We start from the raw sequence: 25,634 nt of genomic DNA on the forward strand, positions 1-25,634 counted from the left end.
TAAGTCCCATTACATATTTGGTACAGATATCACGTTAAGCTCACCTTGTCTCTTCAGCTCTTCTATCAGCTCCTCTTTTAGGTCCAGCTGTTCGGTAAGTCGGGATGCCGATTCCAGTGCTGTGTTGGCTTCTTCTAATTGTTCCTAGAAGCATTAGAAATGTTATACCTCAGAATATTGCAAAGCACTCATCACTATTATTGCCTGTAGTCAGCTTGTAATGCATGTTTTCCCTATTATAGATTTATGATGGCTAGTTTTGCAGTGCTTATATGTATGTAGAGACAGACTTTTACTTCATCAAAACCTGCAGGAAGGAGAATGGTGAGTAGCAAAGTAATGACCTCACCAAATCCCAATTTTAGACAGAAGGAACATTTTCAGAGCACCACCGAGACACATTTTACTACAGTTCCCTCATAACACAATAAATCTTAATGAACCCATGACCAAAGCAGCACTGTATAATTTTTAAAATGAATTGCTCTATAGGTTGTCCTTTACACGTGATCCTTTGCTTTTGCTAAATGATAAACTGATCTGCCACTGGGGGGGGGGTCTTCAACTCAACCTTGTTATGAAAGTTACTTTTGAAATTACAATGAAATATTCTTCTCACAATCCTCCTACCTGAAGAGAGACAGCTTTATCTTGCATCTTTTCCAACTTCTGCTGTAGTTCCGTGTTTTGTTTTTTGTGTTTATCCAACTCAGCAGAATACATGGCTTTCTCCTCTGTAAAAAGTATGTAAAATGTATTATCCACAAATCAGATAAACATACAAGTCTATCCAGGCTGCACATATAAACTGAACCCACAATGCAACTATAAGAAGATAAGAGCACTGGGGTTTAAACACCATCCAAGGATAATATAATCTTTTCTTACAATCCCATTTTTCTGCTTCATCTGCCAGATATGTGCATGAAATGCGGTCACACAGAGGATATAAGTGACCCTGTCACCTCAGTAAAATAAACTGCAGGGCAAACTGTAGAAGCAGCACAATACAGCCCCCTTGAAGGGTGGTAAGGGATATCTGGTATTTGTAAGCACCGTGCTTTCTCCTGCAACAATATAGGGGTGGCAGAAGGAACCACTGCAGCCAACTGATACGTCAGCTCTTGTAGCAATGTTCACAGGTCTGAAGTTACAAAACTTCCAGTGTCCCTCAGAATAGAAATAAAGATTTGCCTTCCTACCCACTAGAGAGGTATTCATCTACTTCTTGTACAAGGTGCTTTGCAGTTTATGTATGTAGCCCAAAAAATGCATATCAAAGGATCTGAGGATCATTTAAAACACATATTGCATTGCCATGACATGTTTTTTTTCTATCCGGGTCTCTGCTGGAAAGATAAATTAAATTTATCCTGCTGATGTTTGTCTTAGTAGGGAAACCTCACGGTGACAAGGGGATTTGTGTTAGACCATGCAATCCTATTGTATTGTGTATGAAAGTCTGAAGGAAATGCAAAGTTGATGTGTTGCTTTTGTCACATATGATTACTTGATTAATAATAAATAGTGGTCCTCACATATTATGCAATGTAATTTACAACACATATCTCTTTAAAAAAGTGCTAAAAATATCAGCACATCAAATAAAAATGAGAATTGGTGTATGTAACCCCTTACAATAAACCGACTGGGTTTGTTACATCACTGAAAGTTTTGTTTTCTGTTATATAATTTTCCAAACCATATTAATCTTGCAAAACATCTAATGGAACTTCCTGTGGAAGTCTCATGCCTATTATGTTCTTCATTCCTGCCCAGGTCACAACTAAGATACAGAACACCTAACTCCTATGTTACTTGGATAAGGAGAGGGAGAGGTGTTCTATAGTCTTACTCCAAAGGTTTTATTGCTGATGCTCTTCCATAGACAGTACAGCAATTGTGACCTATTGATAGGAATACTGTTATAGGATGACCAGGTGAAAAAGGTAAGGTGGTGTGAAAAATGTAAAGGAATGATGCCAAAACATATTACATTTTTGGGTTTAGATATACTCTGTCTTACCTTGCTGGAACTGCTCTAGCACCATCTGCAGGTTGGTTAGTGATAATGCATATTGTTTGACTTGCTCTTGAGACATGGTAAGTTGAATTAAGGCCTCATCTCTCTGCCGGGACACAAGATTCAGCTGCTCTTGTAAAGACTCCACCTGCATCGTAGCCTGGTGACTAAACAAAAAATCACAAGTCAGAAATCACCAATGCCACAACTGACCCAAAGGATGTTCTTACAATAGAGACAGGTACCTGGCAGTCTCTACTGCTGTGGAGGAAGATAAAAGTTTATCTTCTAACATTGTGACTTTCTTTCTTAGCTCCATCTCCCGGTCCCCAGCAGCCACAGCCTCACGTGTGTATGAGTCTTCGATTTCCAGCAGGTGATTGCGCAGCCGCTCCAGCTCTTGGTTGAGACGCGCTGCCTTGTCTCGTAGATGCTGAAGCTAAGGGAATACACACACCAATTAAAACTTCCAAAAAGGAATAATTAAAAGAAAAATTAAAGAACTTAGGACGTCTGAATGAATTTGGAGGACCGGCATTCACCAAGTTGTTAAAGAATTAAAGCCTTAGGGGGATATTTATTAAAAAAAAAGAAATTTCAGACATTTGTATTCTTCCTTGACAGTCCATTGTCATATATGAGCATTTCCAAGATCGGTCTACATGCTAATGTTGCCTATCCAAGAAAACCACAATGTTGATATGTTGAAATCAGAGCTAAGAAATCGCTTATTCTTGCTGAAATTTACCCTCCACCTGTCAAGAAGTCCAAATCAAAGATAATTGCCACATTGAGGACACAGATATCAGTAAATATCCGGCCATGTTTCTAATCGTTCCCCGCTCTACTAAAAATATCAATTTTCACTTTATTTGAGGGGATCACAAACAGATCTTCTACCTGCACCCCACTTTGTATCAATACAGCTTTTTGATATTTTTATAAAAAAGTGCCAACCAACTATCAATCGTAAGTAGTGTGCACAGGGATCTCAGTAATATTTGCGATATTGTGGAAATTAGTCGTCAACCTAATTTTCCAATGCATTCAACATATATAATGGTGAGTGACACAAAGGTTAGTGGTTTTGTTTAAATGCTTGCCTGATAAGTAATAATAAATCACTGAGCTCACAGCCAACACACAGGGAGAGACCAGAAAGTCTGTGAGGAAAGTTTGCTAGGATAGAAGAGCCATGGTCGTGTGACCAAAGATCCAATGACAGGAAAACATTAAATTAAAGAATGTGTGACCAAGCTCAATGGTTGATGTGTCAATGGACTGTTTTATCTATAACTTGCTTGCTGTACCATAAAAAATGGCTCATTAAGATTTAGATACATTCCAAAAGTGTGTTAAAAGTACAACTGTTTTCCATTTGAAATACGTGATACAGTACTACAAATATAGGTCCATCTGCACTTGTTTATCCAGCGAACCCCACTTATTTATTCTCCTATGGTGTGATAAGGAACTGTCATTCATATGAAGGCTGTGCCTGCTTGTATGACAGCATAATGAGAAAATGTTGAAGGGGGCATTGCGATCGCCGCCTATTCACAAACCTGCATGTTGTCATTCAGCAGCTGGCCAGTCCTTGTCCTAATCACTTCTTTTTGGATGTTTGTGTTCGCTCTGCCTTTGTTGTTAAACCGATTCATGAGGCTTGTGCACCACATAGTAACTGGATTTGGAACTGGTTAAGACTGATAGAGGAGCTGAACCTAACAAAGTCTATACATGTATGGCAAACAGAGGTGAAAGCAGTTGGGTGACCTGATTCTCATATTATTGACAGAACACCTGCCAGCTGATGAATAACTAACCTGCCGCAAGTCAATAATAACATTGCTCAGTGGTAAGTACTTGACATCTAAAGCTTCATATTCTACACCTTCTGCTACATCCCCCCGACATGATTGCAGCACACACCTCATTCTGGAGAGCGCTGGTTTCCATTTGTTTCTGTTTTAGTGCCAACATAACCTGATCCCTTTCATGCTGGAACAAAACTGCTTTCTCCTGCATGGACTTCACTTCATTCAACAGCTGGTTCAATTCCCCGGTCTTTCCCTGGTGAAGAAAACAAAATATTGCAACAAAATTAGGTGAAGCAATTTACCAACAGACCAAGTGAAAAGTAAATTAGTCAGTGATTGTTAGGCTGTGTACACACGTGGAATAATTGTTGTTGGAAAGGATCTTTCACGATCCTTTCCAGCGACTAAGGACTGCACAATGCATGAACGAGCGCTCTACATACAGTGCCGTTCTACTCTATGGAGAGGGGAGGGGGAGAACAACGGAGCGGCACCCTGCTGCGTGCTCTCCCCCTTCGCTTCTTTTAAGATTGTTCGTCGTCCACCATCTGTGGATCAGCCAGGACGGTTGTTCGGACAATGGGCGCTGTACATATGCCAGATTCTCCTCCGATATCGGCCCTGACCCGATTATCGGACGAGAACCGCGTGTGTACGTAGCCTTGGAGTATTGTACAGTGCAAAGAAGGAGCTTAATTAAACATAGATCTATCCCTATTCTTTACTTAAAGAAAACCTGAACACTAAAATTCCAATAAAAGCTTTACATGTTATTTTAATTCCAAGTATAAGTATTTATATTTTATTCTAAAATCTGAAACTTTCATTAAATAATTACTGGTGATCCTTCCATAAAGGCTCTTGTTATAATGTGACATGCTTGGTTCCTGTTTTCCTACTGTGGTTCGGCATGGTCATCCTGTCACAAAGGTTTTCAATGGAGACGACACTAACAGGACGTTGATGCAAAGTACCTTCAGAAGTGTATCAATCTCCTGGGTCTCTGCAGCCCTCAGTTTCTCTTACTAACCAATGTCATTACATGGCCAGGAAAACTAACCAATACCAGCTGCTGGGGACCCAGGAATTCAAGACTCTTAGAAGTGTTTATTTCCTAAGTAAACTTCAGAAGCATGTAAAATGCAGATTACTGCATGCACATAGTTGTGAACTGGCCATAACATTACCATATTCACAAACACTTTACCATTTAGAGTCTGCAGATAGATTACCACCCCAGGAATTTATACTTGCCAAACCACACTGTATGGGGGGCATGTGACCTCTCCAAGGGCCAATCAGCAGGCCTGAACACTGATATTACACTTTTGCTTAAGCTTCAACGCCAAGCAAGGATACTTCAGAGGAGAGGGAATGTGGTGCAGTAATTACAAAAGTGCGATGGTAAGGTCGGCCAAGGTGCAAATACTATGGGCTCTATTTATAAAACAGAGAACATGACATTCCCTCAAACATTCCCTGGTGGGAATTTTACAGGTACATGTGTTTCAATGGCAGAAATTGATTCCAACCAGAGAACATATAAGGGAATGTTAGATTCCCTGTTTTAATAACAAAGGCCTATTAGTTTGCACTAACCAGGCAAAAATAGCATTGAGTTTTTATTTTAAATGACCTCTGGCTAAGAAATAACATCTACAATTCCTGCCTTGATCTCGCTTAGCCATGAGGACATCTTCTGTGCACCCCTCTGAATCTGCTTTATCTACTTAGGTAAAGGTGGAAATACACCGATGCATGACCCAGAAGCAAGTTGGGGTCGATGTAGGGTTTGCAGGGGGTTGCCAGCTCGGGTTCAGACAGTTCATGTATGTGAAAAGTTTAGCCCTTAAAATCTCTCTTTAAAAATGTAATCAATACTGCTCAGCTTTACTGCTTTTACTCTGCATTTTCACCAACACATTCAGGTATTCAAAGTATTTTAAACACACAATGTAGCTGAACAAACCTGTTCCTTTTCTTTAAGAAGGTTTTCGAGGGCAGATGCTTTCTCCTTCATTGAGCTGGACTCGAATTCCTTCTCTCGGAGCAGTAAGGAAAACTGCATATTGGTCTCCTGTAACGCTCGGAATTCAGTTTCTTTTTCCTTCTCTTTCGCTACCACTCTCTCATTTTCTTGCTTCAGTTTGCTTATATCCATTTCCAAAATAAGAGCCCTCTCTTTGAGGTTAGTGACAGCCTGCTTTAGCAGCTCGTTCTCATTCTCTTTGTTCCTCAGGTCGTCACTAGTAGAGTTTAATTTGTCACCCTTCGTTTTTATCAAAATGTCCTTTTCTTTGAGAGACTTCTGCATGAGTTCGTTTCTTTCCTTTATCTGCCTAAGCTCCAAAGTGGTCTCCTCCTGGCTCCTGCGACCTTCTTCTGAAGTTTTAACCATGGAGTCTGACAATCGCTGATTATTCTCTTGGAGTGTTCGGATGGTGGCATCTTGTTCTTGAATTCGAATCCTCAGTTGTTCACATTCTTGGACGAGCTTTGCAAAATCGCCATTTTTCTGTTCAATAGTTCCCCCAGAAGGACTCTCAGCTGGAATTGCTGAAATTTTACCGACCTGAAGTTGGCCAAGTAGACGTTCTTTTGTACTGTTCAGCTCTCCGATACTGCTTTGGACATTGCTTAATTCAAGGCTGAGACCTTTGAGTTTCTTCTCGTTGTTTTCATAGCTCTGAATGAGGTGGCTGTAGTCCACTTGTAGCTTAGAGCTAGAATCGTTGTCCATGTTGATCTGACCCTGAAGCTTATGAAGCTCCTCATGGAGGTGGGCAGACTCATGTTGCATATTCTGAACTGTGGTTATCACCTGCTGTTTCCATTCTTCCATCTTCTTTACCTGCTGTTTGAGTTTATCCCGTTCCTGCAGCAGCTCCTCAAACTGATTACTATTGATGCTTCCATGTGCACTGCCATTCTCCGAACCAGAAGTCTGTAGAACCGTCAACAAAGTCTGACATTTCTGGGTTAAAGCATCTATCTCAATGTCTCTCTCTCTAATTATTCTGGAGAGATTCTGGATGGTTTCTCTAAACATCTCCTGGTTGCTACCATCCTGGGTTTGTGAAAGTCTTTTATTTTCATCTTGAAGTTTCAAAAGGGCTGACTCTTTGGCAGCCACCACATCCATTATCTTGTGGTAATCTGTTCGAAGCTGACTGTTTTCTCTTGTCTTCTCACTTAGCACAGCCAGGACTTGCTCCCTCTCCATTGCATAGGCTTGTAACTGCTGTTGTAGATACACTACATCTTGCATGTAATTGACCGAAGACACGTGGGCGTGAAGGTTTTGTATCTCTAAATCTTTTTGTTGTATGATCTGAGTGAGCTTTCCCACTTCGTCTTTAGATAACTGGTCAATTTGCTTTGTTAGGTTAACATTCTTTTCATTGAGGATCTTAATCTCCATCTCTTTCTCTTTGATACCCTTGACCAGTCGTTCAATCTCCACTTTAGACAGATCGTGTTTCTCTGTGCCATTATCACCATTATTGATTGTTTGTGCCTTGGTGTCATGGAGTATAACGGAGGAATCCGTCTGGATAAGATGCTCGTTCTGCAGCTGGGAGCTGATCAATTCGTTAGTCTGTTGCAGACTTGAGATTTCGCTGTCTTTTTCAGCAAGTAGTTTCTCATATGTGTCCACCATTTCGGTGTGCTGCAAAGTTATTTCATTGACTTCTTTGATTTTTTCCTGAAGAGATTTTTGAAGTTGTACTGTGTTTTGATTTTGCTTTTCCACAACTTTCTTTTGAAGTTTTAGTTCTTCTTCATAATTGTTCTGGACTTTAGTCAGTTGTGTTATTTCAGCTTCCAGTTCTGTAATGATGTCTAAAGTTTTTGGGTCCACTGCTGGCTGAGATCGGCTTTGCTGGTCTTTTAACCGCTCAATTTCCTCTTTAAGATGGCTATTGTCTTCCTTCATTGAAGCAAGAAGTTTTTCCTTCTCTTCCATGCTCTGTTTTAGGACATCAAATTCCTTTGTCATTTTGGTTTGCTGTTCCAGCTGCCTTTGCACCTCCAGATTTTTTTCCTTGAGCTCAGCAACAAAACTTTCCTTCTCTTTGATAAGTTCGGTTAGCTGTTTCTGCCCCTCTAAAGTACTGGTCAACATCTCTTTAGTCTCCTCGTAATCAATCTCAAGCTGCTCCACAGCTCGTTTGCTCTCGGCTAACTGAAAGTCTTTTTCTTGGTTGAGTTTAACAAGGCGCTCGTGCTCAAGCTGTAGGGCAGAGGTGTCCATCTTTTGGGCATTTGAGAGTTCACAGATGGTTTGTTCATATTTTTGAGCCTGCTCATGAAGTCGATTTTCAAGTCGATTCAGCTCAGTTTCTAGGCGACTCTTCTCCATCCTGAGGGCTTCAATCACGGTCTGCTTTTCCATGTTCTCTGTGCTGTTTAAAGCCACAACATCTTGCAGTTGTAGTTTGGCTTGCTCTTGGGTTGACAGTAACATTTCATTCTCCATCTTCAGGTCACAAATTTCTTTTTCCAAATCTTCTTTCAACTGTCTGACATCTGAAAGCTGAAGATTTAACCTATTAATCTCCTCTTCTCTCACGTCTTGGTTTTGGAGCTCATGTAGAGAGTGTGACTTCCGTTGAGCCTCACCAAGCTCTTCTCTCGATTGTTTCAAACTCTCCTGAAGTTCTGCATTTTCCTTTTGAATATTGGAATTTGTAGCTTCTAAATGTCTAACTGTCTCCTGTAACTCATTTATCTGGACCGTAAGCTGTCTTTCGCTTGCTTGTAGATTGGTAAAAGCTGTGTTGGCTTGCTTTAGCTTCCCTTCCTCAGACTGCAAATGTTCATGTATTTTTTTTATTTCAGCACCAGCATTCAAGTCTCTTTCTCTTGCTTGCTGGAGCTCCTCGTTCAGCTTTTCCTCACAAACCTCTGACTCTGACCTCTGCTTGGACAGCTGTTCCTTCATAAGCAGCAAATGCTAAAACACAGAATAACAATAGGTTACTTACATGCTATTGACAATCTATACATTACAAAAAAAATAATAAACACCACAAAATCATCAATTTAACAGATCAATCATTGGGGAGGGCAGGGGCCAAAGAATTACTTTTCTACAAAGTCAGATCCAAAGGAGATTGGCTATTAGGAAAAGCTGTTTTTATGTTGTGGATGTTATACTAGGCCAGGGCTGTCTAACTCCAGTCCTTCAGTCATACATTTACTAAGGTGTGGTTTAAAAAGTCAGAAAGTTAATACTTGAAACATTTCGGCCTAAATGTAGACCTGAGCACTGGGGTTGGACAGTTCTGTACCATGCAATGAATTTCAATTTTATGCATCCATGAAATCCTGGAAAGGGAGAAATAGTGGAGAACAAGAAGAGAAGGGATCAAAAATGGAGAAAGGGGGGGTTGTTGAGGTGTGCTTTTTTATCTAGGGGTGAGGAAAAACTACTACATTAAAAAAAGTGTCTTCTAAAAGCTTTTACCAGGTTAAGAGGCAAATGTTGTTCACTTTAGAAACACTTCTGAGCTTTATATGCTTATCAAAGTCTGTTGACACAGGCTTTAAATCTGCAGCTTATATTAAGATAATCCTTGGCAGCTCAACCAAAAGGTCCTTTTTTAATTACCTTCCTGTTTCATGCACCCTGTTGGGAGTCTGTGACTGTGAAGCCCTGGTCCACTGTTGTCACAATAAAGAATCCTATCTAGAGGTAGGTAATAAAGAAAACAAGACAGACTGGGGTTTGTCAGCAAACTTTTGACCTATATTTGAAAATACAGTAGTACAAAATATCACACAATCGTGAATATCATGTTATATCATATTATATTGTATTCCAGCACATTACATTACAGCATAAATAAGCAAGTCCCAGGTAAATCTTTCTGGGAGGTGATGCCTGATATCTATACAAGAACAGCTAGTTTAATTATGAACAAAAACGCAAACATCTCAATCCCACCAAGTTTTGCCGAGGTTTCCTCAGGGGATACACCGAGAATGTCACATCACTGTACAGTAAAGTAATACAGAAGTGCATTATAATTAGTATCAAATATTATGACAAGTATATTGTGTTTTAATGTTCTTTAATTGTCATTCATTATATCACAGGGCAGGTACTAAAACTTTTGCTTTGAAATATAATGAATGACAAATAAAGAATATCTATGTTGTAACATTTGATACTAATTATAATGCACTTTCATAATATGCTGGAATACAATATAAAAAAATATTGGTTCATGATATTCAGGATTGTGTGATATTTTGCAATACTGTATTGTTTTCAAATATATGTCAAATTTGTCGACAAACCCGTGTCTTTCTTGTTTTTCTTTCAAACTTACCTGGTTTTTAGTGGGTTGGCACCGTAAGTGGATTTAGTTAAAGCACAAGGTATGACTTTTAGACATAAACAAATTTTGCAAATTGTTCACGATACACAGTGCTTAAGCACACAAAATGCCAACCTATGTAAGTTCAACATACATATTTTCCATTTACTTTTTGTTCTTTTCAGACAAGTAGTAAGGGTATAGATATTTGTTTATTCTGTCACATGGTATCAACCTAATTTTGATCTTCAATATCCAGCAACCAAAAACATTCAAATAATGGGGTGACATGATATTCTACTTTGCCTAGATAAGCATCCGAAAACATCCCTCACTTCCCTTTTGTTTTGTCTCATCCCTCCCAGCACACAAATTCTAGGAACAGATTCTTAAGTCTAACAAAAGTAAAGGATGAGATTGGTATGCAAACCCTGCTGACATTGCCCTTGGTACTGATTGCAGTACCTGCATGGCCTCCTGATTCTGTCTGTCCAGTTCCTCCAGTTCTGTAGTAAGTAATTCCTTTTCTGCAATGCTTTCTTCCAACCTCCTCTGACTCTCTTCCAGATCTCTTCTAAGCTGCTCACAGGTGATCTCAGCCTCTGGGGAGGAAGTTGTGCGATTCAGATCTCCCAGCAGACCCTGCTAAATACAGAAGTCCAGATCAGAAAGTCACAACTAAATTATAAAAGTAATAAAACTATATAGGTATGGTTCTGTCCCCTTATACAAATTCATTAGTGTTATGTAGCCAACCACTAAACATTGCAATATATCTTTTAGAAGAAGAGAAGCAGACAAGGGGGTAATTCATCCATACAGGGGACCCTTTCAAGACTCATATAGAAACGAACCATCTTAATGCAGCTGCAAGTGCAACATTCAAGGAACACACGAGTTCCCCAGAGGAAGCCACAAAGGCGAAACGCATCGTTTAAAAGACTTAAAGACCTCACCTATAATGTTACAAGTAACTGATCCTCATTACGAAAGAAACAGGATGATGTCACTACAATAAATAAGAGGGTCTGTATAGATGAATACCCTGTTGTACCTCATATATGGAAACGAGGTTGGGAGAACTATGAACACCTAACTATGGTATTTTCACAAAAATTCAAGTAAGATTTACTGTTTGTGTTTGCAAATTAGGATAAATAGCCAACCCCCTTCCCCCCATTGTCCGTTTCTCTTCTTCTTTAAGATATATTGCAAATCAGAAGTGTCAAAGCTAATCTAAGGCAGGCCTTAGTTCCAGCAAAGATGAGCAACACATACTGAAGAGATTAAAATTACAAGAGCAGATCTTGATCCTAATGTGGGAAGAATCCCTTACCAAGGTTTAGATCTACTACCAATGAACCTAAAGTATCATCATTACCTGATCTGTTGATGTGCTCATTTGTTTTTCAGCATCTGAAATGTAATTAAAATAGAGAACATTAAAATCTATGTCAGAAAAAAAAACAATCAACATACAGACAATTTATTAAGGTTTGTCTCTTTAAAGAGGCAGCAAAAACAGTAAAATACCTGGTGATCTGCCAGACATGCTCGTGACTTTATGTTTGAGCTGACAATGGAGTGCCTATGCTGCACTAACATTCCAAGCACATTCCTGGGAGCCTGCCTACATACTATAGTGAATGTCTTAAGTTTATTTCTGCTTATATTTTGCAGATGCTTGGGTCGTTATTGCCATCATCAAAGTGCAAATAAAAGGTTTAAAGTCCTTTTGTTTTCACTGCATACTATATTATAAAATCACTAAATCTATATGCTTATCTATGCATTGTAGGCAGATCAGAGATGTGAGAAATCAACAGGAGGTTGTACTTACACTTTTAAAAATGTCACAAACCTTGCCCTAGGTTTTAGGAGCCCTCAGATCTCATACTAACAACAGGTGCTAGCTCTTGGGAAGATATATAAAAAAAAATCAAAACACCTTTGTGGATAGACAAAAGTCTGAAGGAGAAGGTATTCCTGAGCAGGCTGAATGCAGACTGCTCTGGTTAACACCTATATAGGATGCAGGACCACCATGAAGATTAATGACTGAAAACCAATGAACGAACGGTCCAGGGCAGGGACAAGTTCATACCAATTAGGGCTTCTTGCAGCCGCAGGACTTCTTGCTGTAAACTGGTGACATCCGTCCCGCTGTCAGACTCTTGTGGTGTTCGTAGCTCTGTTAATTCAGAGCTCAGTCGCTCGTTTTCTGCAGCCAGCTGATTTCTCTCATTCTCCGCAGTTGCTTTCTCCTCACGCAAAGACGTTTTCTCTTCTTCCGCAGCAGAGATCAGATCTCTAAGCTGACGCTCCAACTCCTGGATCTTCTGTGTGCTGTCAGCTTTCTCTCCTTCTAGAATATGGATGGTTTTCTGAAGTTCTGGCATCTTGGAATGATCAGAGTGGTCACCACCTGAGTAAAAAAAAAAAAAAAAAAACTAACTAAGACTGATATTATGACAAAGGTAAAGCAGAACTCGAGGCAGCTGGATAAATGGATAAATTTAGATAAAATACAGGGAAATGTTTACCTGGCAAAAGAATTGTATTTCTGTCCTTCTAGTCTTGACATTCAGACAATATATATCACAGCACAACTGTGAGGGTGACACTACACCATCACACCCTCAACCCCATTCTCCATTCAGTAAACTGATGGTTGCCATTTAGATTTTTATTTGTAATGCCTTTTACTCAAAGCCTTCTTCATGTTACACAGTTGCAGTTTCCAGCCTCCTATCTTTTGCTTTGAGTTGTTCTACTATGGTTGTCCGTGGTATTGAGGAATGGACGATTGGCTGTGCAAGAGGAAGGAATTCAGTCCCTTCAGAGGACTCTGCAGTCATGAAATCAGCTTAGGGGACTGTTTGGAGTATCTGCAATGCTGGACCAGCAGTCCCCTGGATTCAGATATGGTGCCAGTGAAGAACCCAGACAGCAGACTTAGACAAGTATATTAGATTACTTCTGCACAATATATTTCCTAAGTGCATCTCCAGACTATAACTTCTGTAAAGCAAATCCTTCAAGTGTTATTTTTCTTTTTATAGCAATTGTGTGAAGCGTTTTTTTAATGCAAAGTGATTTGTGTTGAACCTTATACACTATACAAGGTGTCCCAAAAGTCACTACACACTTCCTTTTTTCTATTTCGGATATCATTCAGACAGACTTTAGGCCATCAGCATATGACAACTTGGGCTTTGCAGTTTTTGTAAGCATATCATTCCCTGAACCACGGCTCGCCAATTGACATTGGAGCAGCATTGCAAAATTGCTGCTTGCCAAAAAGTTTTTCAGTTCTCGACTGCAGGGCTGCACTGGAACTCACCATCAACAAGAGCTACCAAAACCACCCTCAGCTCTTGGAAACTTATAGTTCAGCAACGAGTCTTGATGTTCTATAGTTCCAGTGCTTCCCTCCCGATGGACTTTCCTGGCCCCAGGAGTTCAGTGTTTTCATCGGTGGTGGTGGTAGTGGAAGGCCTTCCGCTGCATGGTTTGTCAATAAGAGATCCCATTTCCCGAAACTTGCAATGCATAGCGTAAATTATGTTTCGTGTTGGAGCAGTGTAATGGCCATAAAGCTTCTTAAACTTGCGCTGAACTGCAGTTGGGGATTGAAAAACTTCTGACCAAGCGGCAATGTCAATTGGTGAGCCATGGTTAGGGCAATGATATGCTTACAAAAATTGCAAAGCCTTAGTTGTCATATGCTGATGGCCACAAGTCTCTCCGAATGATACCTGGAACAAAATAGAAAAAAGGAAATGTGTAGTGACTTTTGGGACACCCTGTATAACTAGTGCATGTCATTCTGTGGCTTGCGATGCTAAATTATCCAATGCCTAAATCACTTCCAACACAGCTCCGTCAGAAAACAAATAACAAGTAAAGACCTGCATTCAGCTGTTCCTCCAGTTCTTCAATCCGTTCTTCATATTCACCCAATTCCTCCCGATGTCTCCGAGTGATCTCTGCCAGCTTCTGTCGATGGGCATCTTGTAAGACAGAGAGTTCATGCTGGTGTTCATCAATCTCACGACCTAGCTTCTCCTTCAGTTCCTGAGATAAACATAAAGGCATAGTTGGCATTATTTACCATCGTGCCAAAACTGAGAATGTGCTCTGTTGTTCCACATAATGAGAATATCCACTCCTCTGTGCACTGTATTTTCGCAGGGCAGGTCTGAAACCCGAGAAGTTACAAAGGGCAAATAATGGTCATTTTAATAAACGAACCTCATGTTATTTAATTTACCTGCCTGGAAACAACTATGAACTATAATATATAGCCTTTTGGTTCATATCCAATAACAAAGGTAAGTACAATTTCCACATAATTAGATTAGTTTATGTTCAAAATCCTAAATCTGCACAAGTAAGCTTGGATTTCTGAAGTGTTTTTAATATTAATTCCAAGAGTCCCATGACATTTTATTTTTGGATCCATGGAGTTCCCATAATATTTGAGATTCCATAGCCTTAATATCGTAAATTTTACACATCTATTTTGCTATAGTAGGAGTTGAGATGGTGCCCCAGTGTGTAGCGATTATTCTCTGGCCCGCTACAATAAAGTGTCGGAGGAGACTCCTTCCATATTTTTACAGGAGCCAGGCTAACAGGTAACGGACGAGTATGATTGTATATCCATCCCCATAAAATAACTGGAATATGGTATCCCAAGTTGGACAAGAGCTCCACATATAAGGCATAGAACCCTGAGGATGGTAACATCTCCAGCACTTTGCTGGGTATGAAGGATCTAATCACATTCATTTGATTGGCCACCTGGGACAGGAAGTGAGGGAACTCTACTGGTGACCAAGCACTGTGATGTGGGGAAACAAGGGTGTGTTGAGTTTCTCCATACTCAGAAGTATTTGGTATTTCTTGAGCAATCTGACAGTGAGCTAGAAAGACAGAGCAGAGTAGGCCAGTAATGACTTTCATTGTCCCTCCAATAAAGTGGACCTTAGCCTACCATCTTCAAAGAAAGATATTATTTTAAACAAGTAAAATAACCCCCCCCCCCCCAAAAAAAAAAAAAAAAAAACCATAGGAGTTGTTGTATAAATGAAAATTAAAAAAAAATAAATAAAAAATACTAGTGTTCCTGTGCTCACTTCATTGCACAACCCAAACCGGTACTTAAACAATGTCAAAGCTTTCTATAACAAGAGCTGCCTCTTGTACCTTAATAGTGTTTTGTAATACTCCAACCTCCTTCGAGTCCGGATTCTGTGTACCTTGAGCTTTTGTTGCCTTAATAAGGAATAAGAAAAAAAAATATTTACAAATGAGAATAATTTCAGCACATTGGTGGTTACGTGTACTGTGTCTAACAATCTACATTTCTTGTTGACATATCATTTATGTCGGTCACATGGGTTAGAATTGCCAATATACCTTTAAAGTCCACATAAAGTGACTGATAATTAACAAGTAAAATAATGCATCGAGTTATTTTTCCATCTAAGCTAAAGCTTCATAATGCACACTATGAGCTCAGCATGTGGGTCTCACCTGGGCAATGTGCTTCCAGTGGGTCACCTCCGTCTGCAGCCTGGCCACTTCACTGGACAGGTTGTTGATTTCTTGCTGAGACCAGATGACATCATTGAAGTCCATGTCATCCCCCTGGAAAGAGGAGGAGGGAGGTGGAATACTGGACATGAAGGCCGGAGAGTCGGCTGCTTGAAGAGTGGCGCTAGACAGCTGCGCCGAGACCTGCGCCTTCTGCACTTCATCCTGCAGCGAGTTCAGCTTGGCTTTCAGGTGACTTATCTCCACCTGAACAGGAAAAACAAATTCTTATCAATGTGGTTGTATTAGGATGTGGGCAAGCTAAAAAGATTAAGACAAGCCTTGGCACATCTACCCTTTAAAATTTCTTAAAAGAGCATTTTGCCAGGGTGAATTCTAAGCAATATGCGAGATCATGAACTGATAATCCTATTTAAATGTGGTGAACAAGAGGCTCAAAACTTAAAGCCTTATCTTAAGGGTAAGGATCTTTATTGTACCCTGCTGTAATGGAAGTGCTAGCTGGAGCTTTATAGCAGAACTTATGTTTTCATGATCAGCCAGGTCATTATTGCAGAAAGGAACAAGCGATCTCCCTACTGCAACAATCTCTCTGGGTTTCTGGAAAAAAAAGCTGGACTGTGCATGCACAGCGTCAGCTTTGGTTGCCAGAATAGCCAGCATTCTGGGCTTCCTCTGCATGTCCCGGGAATGAATGAACTACCGTGCACAGGAGTTACCCTAGCCTGGCCAATCAAAATGGCCAAAGATCACAAGGAGGAAGCAAAAAAGAAGCAGGCGGCACCCTGAGAGGGGACTGCCGAGTTATGTAGGGTTAAGTTCTGCTCTAAATAAACTGTTAGTGTGTTTTAAAAGATATTCTGCATATTCATAGATTCTCCCTCTCTCCCCCCTGCATTGTAATGCCCAGCCCTGCTCAGACTTTAGGCTGTGTATTGTAGGATGAGAGCAAGAGACAGACATGCAATGGAAAAAGTGAACTGCAGGAACCTGTCAACCTCCTATGTAGTCAGCTAGCAGCAGCAGATCAAGCCCTTTCTCTATGAGAAAAAGTTTATTACAATCTTGCTTTTTGGTTGATTTAAAGGTCAGTTTTCCCGTTGTGCTTAAAGTTGTGTAATTGCTACCTTAACACAATGCCTTTCAGGTAAAGGCTAACGCCTAAGTAAGCTAAGCCTGCAACCTGTAAGAATCTTTTTCCTCTAAATATCAATGTGGCCATCTGACAAGTAGACCCTGATAGATATCAAGACATTAGATATTGGGATTTGGAATGATGTCAGCCTCTGACCTCTTTCTGCTGAATCCTGTTCCTGAAGTCCACACTCTGCTGCTTCACTTGTAGTTCCGAGGCTTCCAGCTTTTCTTCCAGCTCCGTACAGAGTTTCTTTAGCCTGTCATTCTATGCGGGAGATAAGACCAGTGTGAGTAACAGGGTATTGATTGCTTTGAAAACAAAGATGTGACCTGACATCACTCACCTCTGACCTCATCATAGCCTGGAGGTTGGATGTTTGCACCTCACTGCCGACTTCTACAAGAAAACACACACAAATTGTTACAACACAGACACGATGTGCAGCCGCTCTGGGAGGGAATGTAGAATGGGAACAATGATGGGAATTGTGGAACATTGTCATGCTATAGGAAATGTATTAGGTGACAGCTAGGACTATATTGCTTTGCATTGCCTTGTCAGCTGATAAACATACTAGGGGTGCAACTAAAACATGTATGACCTGATCAGTGTAATGCTCCCAATCAAAAACTGGGGGAAGAGAGGAGAAAAAAGAAGCAGAGATTCAGCAGCTAGTTTTATCAGATGGGTGTTACCATTCGGGTGAAGGTGAACTGTGTACCAATAGGATAATGGCAGTGATAAGAGCGAGTACAGCGCTGCATACACATAGCCAGTATAACAGATTCTGAAATTTTGTATTTTGACCACACACTGCTGACATTTGATATTATACAGTATTTATATAGCACCGACATATTACGCAGTGCTGTACAAAGTCCATAGTTATGTCACTAGTTGTCACTCAGATGGGCTCACAATCTAATGTCCCTATCATAGTCAATAATAAAACCAAGGTGAATTTTGGGGGGAAGCCAAATAACCTAACTGCATTTTTATTTTGGAATGTGGAAGAAAACCGAAATACCCGGAAGGAAACTCACACAAACATGGGGAGAACCTGTAAACTCCATGCAGATTGTGTCCTGGCTGAAATTCGAACCAGGGACCTAGCGCTAACCACTGAGGCACCGTGCTACCTATAATACAATACACAAGTGATGGTTTGTCCCCAGGTTGTGTTTACACTAAGACACTTCCTGTATGCAGAAACTGACAACCGGGGATTCCCCAGCTACTTCCTGCACTGCACTACCCGGAGGAGAACTTTGAAACCTTGGATCTCTGTATCTTCCTTTTCCTGCACACATAAGCTTCACTGCATGTTACCACAAAGCATGGTAATGTACTGGCAGTAAGTACCCTGCAATAAATTAGAATAGTACCCCAGTGCACATGTTGCAAAGATTACTTTTTGCAGCAAATCACTTGCTCGACCATGGTTGTGCTTACAATCATTTTGCACCTCTGGATTTTGTTGCCTTGCTGTGCTTTGCCAATCTAGTTGAAATTCAGTTGCCTAAATGCAATGTGGGAAAAGGGTGTCTTTGGCTAGCTTGAACTAAGGTTCAGCAAATTCAACAGAGCGGTTTGAAGCTGGTAAAAAATAAGTGTGGGGTTTGCTGAATGCATGGCTCACACATATTCACTGGGGTAATTTCAGAACATAGACAGTGGCTCAAAACAGCAAACAGAAAGTGTATTTCTAGGGTGAATGTGTAGCTTTGGACAGAGAGGGAGGGTTACATTCTTCTTTTAAGGTTTTATTGCTGTGTTTGAGAAGTCTGCCCTCTCAATCTGTATATGGCGACACCAAATATTAGCATTGTAGGAGGATATAATTGGGTGAACTCTAACAGAGGAAATTACCTTCACATTGGGAGAATTTGTCTACATATGTACAGTGATTGGGACACAGTGTGGGGGTGCACCAAAGCAGATAACATTTTCAGGTAAATTAATTTGGGGTATTTAAATGTATTAGGTGGAGTTGTTCTTGTAGAAGCTGCTGCCTCACTTCTGTAAAGTTGCTGCTAAAATTCTCCGGTCAGATGAGGCCGACTGCCTGCTGACTCCACCACTTGCTGTGAATCCTGGATTGATGAACGAGCCAGCTGGAGAAAGAACAGAGTGATGGTGCTACCAGCCAGGAAGCATTGAATTCTTGCAGTGACCACACAGAAGCAAAGCAGTGAGGTTTTCTTTAAGAAACCAGCAGCTGGAAAGGTAAATAAATGACGGTGTATCTTCTGTACAGCGCTGTCCCTGTGCAGGCAACTACATCACCCTCAAAAGAATAGAACTTTAGACGCCAATAAGAAAGGCTTCTACTACTAAACCACATGGGTCCAATATATCTAATAATGTATATATTTAAATAAATAGAAAAGAACTCCAACTCTGCAGCTCTACTAGCACATGCAGAATGTGATGGGAAATAAATTTCACAGCTGTCAGCAAAACAAAGTGGGGGAATCCTTTCAATGAGAATGTTCTAGTAACAACTGAGGGATCTCCCTTCATTATTGCTTTTGGGACAGCAAATCTAAAATTCTACAGTGATGGTAAATACAGTGCAGTGTTCTCCCCGGTCCCTTTTAGCTGGGTGCACCACGCAACACTTTTCAGGAAGCACCCGGCTGTTTTTGGGTGGTTACCTGGAGTTGGGTCACAATACAGGGGCTGCCATCCGCCTATGATTTTTCCCACCTGGTTCGAAAAAAAATTTCTGGGTTGAACGCTGCAGTGGGGACCCCTGAACATTACTACTTTATCCTCAGCAGTAGCATATCACTGATGACTGCATGTGATACACAAAGATATTATGGAGTATAAATAATATATACACCAACGTATATTGGAGAGGATCAGACCCCCTACGGCAACATGTCTCCATTTACAGTGGATAATATAGAATACAATGCGTCACATTACTCCACTAGAAGTATATCAATGATAATGGATTATATATTACAGTAAATACATTGTATACATATTGGGGTACAAAGAAGCTGTCACATTTTCCCCCATCAGTATATCAGCAATGGATAATATGATATGACAGTATATACAATTCATACATTATAGCATGGAGAGGTCTTAGGTCCTACTTCCCTCCCTCCAGCAGTTACAATGGTGATGATGGATTGTATTACAGTACAGATCAGTGTTTTTCACCCAGGGTTCCTCCAGAGGTTGCTGGGGGTTCTTTGAGCAATGAGCAGTTTGCACCTCTCTCAGTGTAAGTGACACCAATGATCATTTTGGCTATCTGTAAGGGTGACATTCTTCCCACTGGCCAGCAATGTAAGAGGAATTCTTCCCACTGACCACCGGCCAGAGCTGCAGACCACGTACCATGTGCAAATCCCTGGCTCAGGTAAGGGGGCGGGCTGTGTTTCACGACACAACCCGCCCACTCTCCCATCACAGGCTCAGATTAGCGATGGCAGAATGGGCGGGGTTATGACATTATGACATCACTATGGGGAAGGTTCCTCCCCTTTGATTGACAACCGGCTCCCCACTCATGCGCGGTCAGGAGCTGGTAATTTTAGTGGTCCATGGGACCAAAAAGGTTGACAACCGCTGTATTATAGCATGGGGGTTGTTACTTTCCTCCCTCCAGAAGTATATCAATGATGAATTTTATCACAGTATATATACTGTACATAGGGTAGACTTAAAGGTAGATACCCCACCGCACAGAACAGAGTATTGGCTGCCACATTCCTAAAACATGCCAATTCTAGAACACTGAGAGGCCAGGGGCCGGAAAGTAAAGGATTTTGTGCCAAGGTTTGCTCTTCTAGGCAGGGTTCCCTCCTCCTATTCCTCCTGTGTCACTGTCTGTGTCTGTCATTTACAACCCCTATTTCATGTACAGAATACAAAAAAATCAATAATAATAGTACAATATCAGTGATTCAAGAGGTTGAGCATTGGATATCTAACCAGTATTTATAAAGATCCGACTGATAAAACAAATCTGACGCGTTTCGCAGGGAACTACCTGCTTCTTCAGGGCAGTATCAGTTGGGAGTCTCCTAACTAGTAGGGTGGAAGGAGGTCGTAAGGACGAAGGCTAGCATGTATTGCATATGGCTAATAAATGCAATGCGCATACAGAGCTTTATGGGTAAATACCCTAATATTTTTTTTTTTACACCAGTGCATTAACTATATACAATGCATTTTAACTCTTGTCCTGTTGTCTTTGTCATGTTGGCGCCATATAAAGACCGTTGAATAATGTTTAATGACATTACAATAAATACAATATATATATATATATATATATATATATATTATAGAATGGGGGGGCTCTTACTCTTACCCCCCCCAGCAGTATACCAATTAAATTATATATATATGGTATTCTCTTAGTGACTGATATGATATTACATTGTATTTATATTATTGTATATAGAGGGGGGTGTATCACCTGTATCCCACCCAGTTGTATATCAGTTACATCATTCTCACATACTGTGTATTAAAATACCGGTATATTGGGGGGTCTCACACATTGTATATATTATATTTGGGGGTCTCACATTGCATATTATGATATATTTGGGGGGTCCCACACATTGTATATATTATGATATATTGGGGAGGGTCCCACACATTGTATATATTATGATATATTTGGGGATTGTATATATTATGATATATTTGGGGGGTCCCACACATTGTGTATATTATGATATATTGGGGGGTCCCACACATTGTATATATTATGATATATTGGGGGGTCCCACACATTGTATATATTATGATATATTGGGGGGTCTCACACATTAAGTATATTATGATATATCGGGGGGTCTCACACATTGTATATAATATAATATATTGGGGGGGTCTCACACATTGCATATTATATTGGGGGGGGGTCTCACCTGTCTCCTCAGCCCCCTCCAGCAGCATGTCCTTTGTGAAATTGGATATTTGTCCTGTCAGAGAGGACAGGCTGCCCCCAACCTGCCCCAGAGACTGTCCCAGGCCGGAACCCAGCCCTCCTAACCAGGAGGCCATGGCTGTCTATTTCACCGGGTAGGGGCGTGCTTAGCAAAACGGGCAGAGCTCTCAGGAAAGTCCGAGGCTTCACCAGCACGTTCCAGAAGTAGCAGGCCTCATATCCCGACACAAGTCTCTTCGGTCACCGCTCACTTCCCGGACACCGAGCCGTACGCTTCCAGCTCGACGTCCGCCATGACACTCGCCTCTCTATGGTAATACCGGAGCGACGTGTCCGTAGCGCGGTGCATGCCGGGACAGGTGGAGGTCCTCCAGCATAAAGGGGGCGGAGCCGGAGCTCAGACACGTGGCCAGGACTCCACGGGGAAGCATAACAAAGTCACATGACTGCAGGTGGCTGACAGCTCCACGTGTTAAAGAACCTGTATCCAGGGAGGATGATCCATCCAGATTGCAGCTCTGGACTTTGTACCTTCAAATAAAAGTCAGCATTGGCCATTCCTGTCCTGGAAATTGTGTTACAATGTAGTGTACAATTACCAAAAGAAATGGGACCAGACATGGGAATGGGGGAGGATCAGGGGGCTCTACATCCATGGAACCTCTGCACCTTTCCTCCTTGCATTAAGCAGATCTATCACTGAAATTTTAATTTTGGGTGATGGATTTGTTCACACCCTTACATTTCATACAAGTCCTAAAGAACCAGAAATGAGGCTGACGCGTTTTGCAGATTTTTTTCCTCTGAATCTTTAAAGGACAACAGCGTGAGGGAGCTCTATCACCTTCATCGTGTGATGTCAAAATTATAACAAGATGGCAACCAAATGGACAAGAGATACATACGGCATGAATGGAGAACCTTTCATGCTAAAATTCAATGCACATTAGCACTGAACTACAACAGATTGGCTGCTTGTGCTGTTTCCCCGTCTCAGTTTGAACTGTTGTGTACTAAGACTACAATGGTTGGCCAATCAAGATTGCTGAGCTGAAAAAAGGAGCAGCAAAGAATGTCGGCAGAAGAACTTGGGCGCATAATGCCCCACCCTGCCAGATGGTGGCACCACTGCAAGCGTGAAGGGAGGTGAGTTTTGTGCCACTTTATGTAACACAGGTTATGTGACTACAATATTCTATGACTGGTCAGTAATAATAGAAGCAGCAGACTGATAAACTAATTTCTCTGCTCTATTTTCCTATCTGCAAATCCCTGCTAACAGCAGAAAATCCGATTGGCTCCTTGTGCTGCTTCTTTCTCTCCCAGCTTTGCTGTACAGGAACTGTAAGATCCTAATATCAGGTCAGAATCAGGAAATGGTTGTATTTCATACTGGAAGGAAGCTTTTAAAATGTGTAACATGTTGGTTTTCCAGTAATACAGACACTGTAATGTAAGAACTGTAATGCTCAGAAGCAGCAAGGTGTCTCTGAAAACAGTTTGGGAATGCTCTGATCATATCCTTTCACATTTCTCAGATCCGTGTACTTTACTCACTTACAAACAAAAAATGTGGTAAAAAAACTTTGTTTAGTTCACATATCATACACCTGGCATCCTCCACCAATCATACAATGTGCTAAAATGCAGCAATATGGCCGCTGATCCTGCAAGGTGGGGGCTGGCTGGCAGATTTTTTTCTGCTCAGGGCCCCATGTAAGATTTGATTTTTCTAACATACGTCAGCATATATGCACAGCCCACTCCTCAGGGGCGGTCCCACACAAGAGTGGTATTTCAGGTTCTGTTTTGTTACCTGGCATTCAGTGCTGAGCCACAGACCTTCAACAAGCATGCAGTGCAGGAGTCCAGACTTCACTTATTGCCTGCTTATTTCAGATTAGTGACTGGTTAGAGTATTTACCCAGCCACCTCCCCACACTGCCTGAGCCCCCTACGAACATAGCAGGTAAATGGAAGCAAATGACCAGACTCCCAATTTTGCAACAATTACCAGACCCCACCATTGACACATATGGAGTGCCAGACCTGAACACAGCAGTAATGGGGGGGGGGACCCCCCGGGGGGGGGGGGACCCCACAAAGTTCAGCAGTTTACCCTGGAACTTAGGCTATGTACACACGTGCAATATGTCAACGACTAATGACTGCACGATGCATAAGCGAGCTCTGTACATACAGCACTGTTCTGCTGTAGGGGTGGAAGGAGAGAACAACGGAGCGGCACCACACTGTGCTCTCTCCCCCTTCACTTCCATTACGATCATTCGTCGTTTGTAGATCCGCCAAGACGGTCGTTTGGACAATGGAGGACGAGCACTGTACACGCCAGATATCGGCCCTGAGCCGAGCATTGGACGAGAACCATTGCATGTGTGTACTTAGTCTTAGGATTTGTACACGTTAGATTTGTGTCATTGGAAATTATCTTTCACAATCCTTTCCAACAACAAAATATTTAGCAAGAGACAGGCAACACAATTTTAGCAATGGCAGTCTCCATTGTTTCGTCCTAGGAGCATTGGTCCCTGGTATATATTTAGCACCAATGAACCCACTGCAGCCAAAGTGCCAAGGCGAGAATTGAAAAGCCATGGAGCAAAGGATGTGAAAAATTCCAGTCCACCCGCAGACTATGACACTGTTGAATAGTCTCATACATGACGCAGAATTTGAAAAACTGGGGCATGGGGCACAAATGTGAAGTTTTACTCATAGCAATTAATTGGAATTCTTCTATAATGTTTAGCCTTGTACTGTTCACCAGCCAGGAACACTTCTTTTGCTATACAATGTACATCCAGAATCACACTGCACCGCTGAACACTGTCATGCCAACCTACCCATATCCAGGGACCCTTACCCTACACTGTTGCAATACTCTATGCACTCCGATCCCTGTGCATGCAAACACTCCATTATTTGCCATTTTGTTCTTACCTTTTTTTTAGTAAGTCATCCCAGTATTGCTCATATCCAGGTAATATTGTCACATGCAGTGTAGCCGACTCCAAACTCTGCAATCCAACCCCACCAACCTCCAGAATCTTACATGCCCAAAACACTTTCCAGCCACAACAAGCACACCCAGAACCTCAATCTTTTGCACGTTATGCACACCCAACTCCTCTGTCTGCAAATAGCACAGAAGGATTTCAAAGCCTCCTGAACACAGAAAATCTCAGGAACATTACCAGGTACAACATTTTAAAATGCATCTCTACTTTTTTTTTTTTTTTAAACTTTCCAAAAAATGTAACATTAAAATCATCACCTTTGTAAACATAATTTCATCCCCCCTCCATCCGGAACAGTTCATATTCTGTTGGTACTGTATTGTCTGTCTAGTAATCTGCAGCAGACATTGTACTCACTTCAGACGTGAACCTTGCATATACTTGAAAATGGAGATTGTTGGTCTGGATTTTGAATTTGGTGGTCCTGCGAACAGCCTTGGATTGTTGTTTAAATGAACAATAATGAGTAGCACAGTGCATGTCCTTGCCCAGTGTTCAAATCCACGTGTAGGACAGCTCTAGATTAGTAGTTTATAGGATGCATATTGTAATTTGTGACCAATACAACCATGAAAAAAGTTAGTCAATACAAGAGCTTACACAGTACTAGTAAAGTGCACCTGTCATTGTGTTGTAAACAAGGAGAGTTGTATGGTCTTCTGCTCGGAGTTCAGAAGTCATTGAGGCGTAGATGTCCGGCATCCTCTGTATGTGTCGATGGACTTGACAATAATTCTGTGATTGGTCTACTTCGATAATTGTAAAATATGTTTTAATTTGATGTGATATAGGTTACGCTCAGG

The 25,634-nt window shown here is 41.2% G+C and overlaps 1 protein-coding gene across 3 annotated transcripts in view; it reads right to left on the reverse strand.

Moving 5' to 3' along the window:
• Positions 1–22,149, reverse strand: part of TRIP11 (thyroid hormone receptor interactor 11) — a 39,462-nt gene extending 17,313 nt beyond the window's left edge. The window contains exons 1-15 of one of the 3 annotated variants that reach the window (XM_072428196.1): positions 21,774–22,149; positions 17,213–17,265; positions 17,023–17,133; positions 15,711–15,977; positions 15,381–15,449; positions 14,081–14,246; positions 12,274–12,594; positions 11,551–11,585; positions 10,635–10,811; positions 5,813–8,800; positions 3,956–4,096; positions 2,269–2,462; positions 2,027–2,190; positions 631–734; positions 45–144 (exon numbers count right to left, since the gene is read on the reverse strand). In XM_072428196.1, coding sequence (XP_072284297.1) covers positions 45–144; positions 631–734; positions 2,027–2,190; positions 2,269–2,462; positions 3,956–4,096; positions 5,813–8,800; positions 10,635–10,811; positions 11,551–11,585; positions 12,274–12,594; positions 14,081–14,246; positions 15,381–15,449; positions 15,711–15,977; positions 17,023–17,133; positions 17,213–17,265; positions 21,774–21,909 — 5,026 coding nt within the window. In that variant the 5' untranslated portion in view covers positions 21,910–22,149. Of the gene's footprint in view, positions 1–44; positions 145–630; positions 735–2,026; positions 2,191–2,268; positions 2,463–3,955; positions 4,097–5,812; positions 8,801–10,634; positions 10,815–11,550; positions 11,586–12,273; positions 12,595–12,712; positions 13,316–14,080; positions 14,247–15,380; positions 15,450–15,710; positions 15,978–17,022; positions 17,134–17,212; positions 17,266–21,773 lie in introns of those variants that run through there. The other 2 variants (XM_072428195.1, XM_072428198.1) reach the window with 2 other exon arrangements.
• Between the last annotated feature and the right edge of the window lie 3,485 nt (positions 22,150–25,634).

This window comes from Pyxicephalus adspersus, chromosome 12, assembly GCF_032062135.1.
Source record: "Pyxicephalus adspersus chromosome 12, UCB_Pads_2.0, whole genome shotgun sequence".
NCBI lineage: Eukaryota > Metazoa > Chordata > Amphibia > Anura > Pyxicephalidae > Pyxicephalus > Pyxicephalus adspersus.